Source organism: Cupressus sempervirens, chromosome 6 (assembly GCF_028749045.1).
Source record: "Cupressus sempervirens isolate cs-2001-9-10 chromosome 6, ASM2874904v1, whole genome shotgun sequence".
Lineage (NCBI taxonomy): Eukaryota > Viridiplantae > Streptophyta > Pinopsida > Cupressales > Cupressaceae > Cupressus > Cupressus sempervirens.
The window spans coordinates 305,580,699-305,587,431 of NC_143123.1; the positions used below are offsets into that span (position 1 = coordinate 305,580,699).

General features: G+C 36.9%; 1 protein-coding gene across 3 annotated transcripts in view; it reads right to left on the reverse strand.

The window, feature by feature from the left end:
- LOC149552420 (serine/threonine-protein kinase PBL34-like) overlaps positions 1-4,324 on the reverse strand; it is a 28,461-nt gene extending 24,137 nt beyond the window's left edge. Inside the window, exons 1-2 of one of the 3 annotated variants that reach the window (XM_089787974.1) lie at positions 4,118-4,277; positions 3,800-4,037 (exon numbers count right to left, since the gene is read on the reverse strand). In XM_089787974.1, the coding sequence (XP_089644100.1) occupies positions 3,800-4,019 (220 nt within the window). In that variant the 5' untranslated portion in view covers positions 4,020-4,037; positions 4,118-4,277. Of the gene's footprint in view, positions 1-3,799 lie in introns of all 3 variants that reach the window. The other 2 variants (XM_089787972.1, XM_089787973.1) reach the window with 2 other exon arrangements.
- Positions 4,325-6,733: the final 2,409 nt, after the last annotated feature.

A 6,733-nucleotide genomic window follows, 5' to 3' on the forward strand; every position in this document is an offset into this window, starting at 1 on the left:
AAGCAAGAATTGGAAATTAATTGATATTGAGAAGAAGCTTGACATCTAGGAAGAAAGAGGCCCCAAAGGCTGATTGGAGGAGAAAGAGTGTCTTTCGAATAAAATGCAAGCATAAGGATTAAAAATTCCAAATGATCATAGGTGTACATCTACCGACAATCTATTAGTACATCAATGATTAGCAAATTGCAGCTTGCTTGTATTCCAAAATCAACCTTTACAAGAGTGTTTGGTTGAAGAAGGATCATAAGCTCATTTATGGATAAGACTTGTCTTGTTGCTTTCAAAATTGGTCTTTGCATGGATGAAGTGCTGTGCGATGTGGTGCCATTAGATGTGTGTTGTTTGCTGTGAAGACCTTGTCAATATGATCAAAAACTGAAATTAATCCATCAAAGCTACAGGAGCACTTATTAGGCACAACATAGAGGATTGAAACATCTCTTAAATCCATGGAAACAGAAAGGAGAAATTGACATAGCAGCTTTGTCTCTATTACAGAAGCCAGATTTGAGCCTGGAAGAAAAAACTCATTCTAGATGAGCCGACATGTAAGCTGGAAGCGTGTGTAAGAACCAGCACTAACGACATGGAAAGTGTGATAAACATGAAAAAGAAGGGAAGCTTAAGGCACATCTCAGAAGATGTTTTGGTTGGCTGTGATTTTCATTCCAAGGTAACTTATTAGGCACTTATTAGGCACAACGTAGAGGATTGAAACATCTCTTAAATCCATGGAAACAGAAAGGAGAAATTGACATAGCAGCTTTGTCTCTATTACAGAAGCCAGATTTGAGCCTGGAAGAAAAAACTCTTTCGAGATGAACCGACATGTAAGCTGGAAGCGTGTGTAAGAACCAGCACTAACGACATGGAAAGTGTGATAAACATGAAAAAGAAGGGAAGCTTAAGGCACATCTCAGAAGATGTTTTGGTTGGCTGTGATTTTCATTCCAAGGTAACTCTGGAGGATCCTACCAGTAATTCTCACTGGATGGAGAGGGATAGTGAATTATGAAAGTAGAGCAAAATCATAGAAAATACTTCAAGAATGTTTTCAAGAGCTTGGTCAAAGGTGACAGCCTAGCTCAGTTTAAGAACAGTGATAAAAAGCAAGATTGGAAAAAGAGGATACATTTCAGGCCTGTTCGCGGCAGCAGCAGCAATGATTTTGAGATTCACCTGTTATGTGGATGCCTACCCAACGAGATGGTGGAATCAGCCATCGACTCTGGACCCAGGAAGGACATAAATTGGAAGAACTTGTGGTGACTCAGATCATGCCAAGGGCACCTCCCTAATGGTAGTGATGAAATGTTTCTAGAAGTTTGAAAAATCAGTTCCTCTGAGCATAATCTGTACAAGGTGGGGAGGATGATGGAACCACCCTTTTGTAATGAGCCTCTCACTCTTCTGTTAGTTTCTTTTCTTTAGATTGTTTTGAGTTTTGGTTTGTAACTGCCTTTGCTGGCAGTTGTGATTTTATATTTGGGGCTTTCCCTTTTGCCGTCTAATAGTTTTTTGGTCTTTTAGGAATTTTCCTGGTCTGGGCTCTTAGCTGAGGACAAAAGCAGATCATGCTGTGCCACTGAAGAGAAGAAATAAAAGAATGATTTTTCCACTTGCTAAATGGCTCTATACTTTGTTGTTTTTCTGCATTCATCATGAATTCATAACTTAATAGTACATATAGAATGAATACTTGTAGAACTTAAGTCGGATGTTATGTTGCAGTTTGGTTGTTCTGTTTTGTTCCATGATTGGTTGGAGCAGAGTATATAATTTGCAGCCATGTAGGTGGCCTGCATCCGCTAATGAATTTTCCTTGCAGATACGAGAAGAAATCAGAAATCCAAAACTTCAATACCAAAACTATGCTATGAGTGCTTAGGTTTGCAATACTTCTCCAATGAAGCAATTATGGGCAACTAATTACTGCAGATAACTCACAAATACGGTTTGTTACAGCTCCTTCAGTGAGCAGTGTCATAACACCGAATTCCTGATCTACTACCCATTTTTTACAACTGTAAGCTTAAATTATGACTGCCACTTTTACAAAATTTGGTACGTTGTGGTTCCTTCAAAGAGCAGGATCACAAACCCAAAGTTTAGATTGTTAGCCTTTGTAAATAGCTGTAATCTCAAAGCCCATCATTTCAAGCAGATGTAAGTACCTTACTTACTCATTTGTTTAACATAAGAAAAATAATTAAGCAAAATTATAGTATTTGCAAATCTGATCTAACTTCAATAATAACAATCAATGCCCTGACTCTTCAGATCCCAATAAAGTCTGTGAATTGCACCACAAAGTTCTGGATATAATCTTGCACTTCTATTAAGCCTCTTGTTAAATACCCAACTTTATGTTATCGTAAATGGAAAACCATATTAGTTCTTTCCATAGCAACTAAAATTTGAGCCATGATTTGTAAGATTCTTGGTCACTGAGACCTGACCCTTCCACTCAAACACAATCTGACATCTTCATTATGCCTGTCAACATGCGAGACTGACTTGGACCTCTTATTCATTGAGTAGTTTGCATCAGACAAACTGCAAACCCCAGTTCTTTGGATTTATAGGCAAAACCTGATAGCAAGGGAACCCGGGTAAGCTGAGCCTCGGATATGCATAGCAACACAAGCCATCAGAGTCTACTTATATACTTGATAATCATGTTATAAGGGACATGTATGGACTCGACAATATGCATGATGTCCAATCGGGTATGCACATAAATATGCACTCAATCAAACAGGCAAGGGTATTTGTGTATGTATGTTTTTCTCTCAGTTATAAACTAGCGTGGGCATAGGTCATGACTACCTAGAATCCCAAACCGTAAAAGATATTCCTGGTAGTAGTAAAAAGGTCCACATATCTGAAACTCAGAATAAGAAGAGCTGTACATGGTCATATTCACATGTTTGGAGCTGCATAAGACCAAATCCGTGCATTTGGAGCTTCTTTATCTCTTTAGTCCACTATATGGTCATTCTCTTGGCATTATTCCTTCAGTTTAGGAGCATTGGAATTATCCCTGGGATTGAACAACATGATTTAGCTGCTTAATTGAAGAAAAGCAGAATGCTGATGTTAAGCAATTTAAGCTTTCTGGGTGAGTGAAACTCCAGTGACCTCATACAAGATCAAATTGATGTTGGCATTATACTAGCTTTCGTTAATCTAGAAAATAGAGCAGACAAATGCTCTCGTAATAGCACTGAATACATACCCACATGTGAAAATATAATTAAAAAGATACGATACGGATTACCAGTGGTGCTACGAAGTAAAAATGTGGAAAGGTGCTTCTTACGAGCATTGAACTCAATACGCAAGTGGAGTTCCTTCCTTGACACACACTAATCGTGCAGGGATTGATTATCAATGGTGGTGCGCAGGGAAAAAGGAAGTAAAGGCTTCTTTGTAACCAATGAACCTAAATGTCCTCCTTTGCTTGGCAATCAAAATTAAACAAATTACGCCGAAATGCTGTGATGCACCTAATAGTTGTATGTGGAACAAAGTAATCAGACAAATATTACTTTATGAGCAGTGCACATGGACTTGGATATAATTAAACAAGTTAAGCCAAAAAAGGGATGATCGATTATCGGCAATGGTAGGCAGACAAATGTGGGTGAGTATAAGGATTGAACCTAATGCCCACATGGACTTATATCCTTGGACCAAAAACAAGCAAGAAAGGAGATTCATTACCTGGTATGCACTTATTTCCTTGGCAAACAAAATTTAAGTTTACAAAGGCAAAAAAGTGGGCTAGATTTACCAGTAGTAGTGATGATCACAGTAGAGGTGGAGGATCTGGTGACAATGCAGTTGGGCATGAGATAATGCCAACACCCACACTTGTTATTATTGTTAGTGATGCCTTGCTGTTCATCGTCATTACAGTCATCGTCCTTCATCCTCCTCCTCACCACACTGGAATTGCCGCCAACTCTCTCCCATGCCTGCGATTTCTTCATCACTCCTGTCACTATCCCCATTTCAGACAACCTCCTTACCTACCAAATCACACACAGAATCCACCAAATTCATTGACCAAGGGAAGGTGATTGAAATCAAGTGATGGTAGCTTGCTTACAAGTTACAGGGTATCCAGCTGAAATGGCTGTGACTGTGACTCGACCATGACTACAATTCTAGAAAAAGCAGGAGTTTCGGGCATTGGAGGGATCAAACGTTGAACAAGACAACCCATGTGCAAAGCAGAACAGTACTAAGAAAGAAGGAAAAAACGAATTAATTAGATAAAGAGATGTGATGGACAATGCAAAGTGGCTGTCTGCCTGAATGGTTTTGTGTGAGTGCTTAGAGAAAGCGAAAGGGAAAGGTGGGGGAGTGATTGATGGGTATCTCGATTCTATTTATATGGAAAAGCATAAAGATGAATATTGATTTCGACATGGCTTGGCCTTGCCTGCCACCTTTGCATTTCTTTTTTCATTTCGACTCCATTGCCTACACCATTAATTACCATCTGATACCAATAACTAAATACGTTTTCAGAATAACAGATTTTATCTTAGATTTCACAACACTTTATATATTTGTTTTTGCATGCACACGTTGCCCCATATTAAGCTGTAGGTTGCCAGTCTATAGATAAAATATTTGAATTAAGCTGGACTCGGAGTTGTAAGGTTAAGTGGGCTTTGAATGTATTTTTAATAATTCAATGATTTTTAAAAATACAAAAAGAGAAGTTAATTTGAAAATATAAAGAAATTTATAAATATTTGTTAAAAATTATAGCATTTAGAGATTGTGTGTAAGCATTATAAATATTTTTATTTTGGTTTGACTCTTTTTTTTGATATATTGTTTCATCATATACTGTGCTTTTTGTTCTATCTTAATGATAGATTATGTAGTATGATCTAAAATTACAATGATTAAAAAATTATGCATAATTGAAGTTAGAAATTTGCTATATATGCTAGTTCAATTCTATTGTAAACTATCATTCTTATATCCTACATCTAGCACTTTAGACTAGTAGTAACCTATTTCTAAGGTCTTTGTCTTCATGGACTAGATTGCATATATGGTTCTTCTTTTATATAAATTTACATCCATGTGTACTCTGCCTTATTTGAAATGTAAATCTCATGTTTCTACGGTCGAAAACTTTAGGAACAAGATTATTACCCATTGACTTGCATGTCAAAGATCTTGAATAATGTGTATAAGATTTATATATAAAGACATCATCTTAGGGTATTTTTATCCAAGAGTGCATCTTGCATCTACATGTACATCAAGCATGGTATCAATCTTATATCATTCTTAGTCATATTAGTGTATTTCATTCTATGGTTTACATCACTTCAATCTTGTTTTTTATTAGATGCAAAAATGGGTTTTAAAGGGACATGAGACCCTTTTTACAATACCAAAAGATTAAGCATTAGATCCCCGATAATAAAACATTGTTGGAAACAAATCTAAACACCAACAGACATCTAACAACCAACAAACTAGCACAACCAAAAACCAACAAAAAATAAAAGGAACACACAAAAGGGCCAAACTAAGCCAAATAGGGGTGTCTTAATGACCTCTTCTTCCGAGGCAGTCATCCTCTGTGTTGACTCCTTTAGCTCTTTGATGTCCATGGGAAAAGTAGCAATCTTATGCTTGAGGCTTGCTTGGGTCCTTTTCCTAGGCCCTTACATCTAACCAATAGCATCATCTATGTATAAATCCATGTTTACAATAGATATCTCCTAGAAGGGAACCTCCAACCTAGCCATAAGAGCCTTCAAGTTAGAAGCAATGAATTTCATGCTCTCATGGCTATGCTGAAGAATCTTCTTCAACCTACCATCAATCTTTCCCATCGTCTGGTTCACTTCCTCCACTTTATCATCAAGCATTTTTCTATTATTCTTTGTAGCTAGCAACTCTTCTAGCACAATTTTTTTTTCCTCCAATGACCAAAGATTATCACTAGCCTTCTAAGAAGCCTTGTCCCTATTCCCTATGTCATTTTGCATCACTTCAATCTCAATACATTTTCCATGGGGGTTAATTGTTGTCAAGGAATTTAATACTTATATCATTTTTTGTATGAGGCCCTTGACGTTTCTTTAAGAAACACCAATTTTTAGATACAAGGATAAAGATAAATGAAAATGTTCTATAAATTCAAAGATTGATTAGTATGAGGGACAAAATTGTGTAGGACCAAAAAATCCAAAGTGTTAGGATTTAAAGAGACGGGAATAGCATTTACATGCCAATATAACCAATATCAGAAAATAGTAATGCACGCAGAAGAGAACACAAGGCACAAAGATTTAATGTGGTTCACCCAATCCTTGGGCTACGTCCACCAATAGCGAGTCCAACATTTTATTATCCATTGATTCAACCTTATTACAAGTTGTAATCCCTTACAGCTCAATATCGATGTAAGAAGCTATTATCACATCACACGTTATAAAAAAACCCTAACCCTAAGCCATTTTATACAAGTATTTTTGTTGCTTTAGGATTAAAATTAGTTACATGTCAGCCCAAAAATGCCAATAAAATAGCCTCAAACCCCGCCAAGGAATTATGGAGCATGTACAATACTTCCCTAATCAGTCACGACAAACTTTAATGCAAAGATGGAAGTATGAATGTGGTCTAGTCTCAAGCATCAAAACCCTTGGAATAATTGTGTATCAAGCTCTTAACCATTGATCTAATC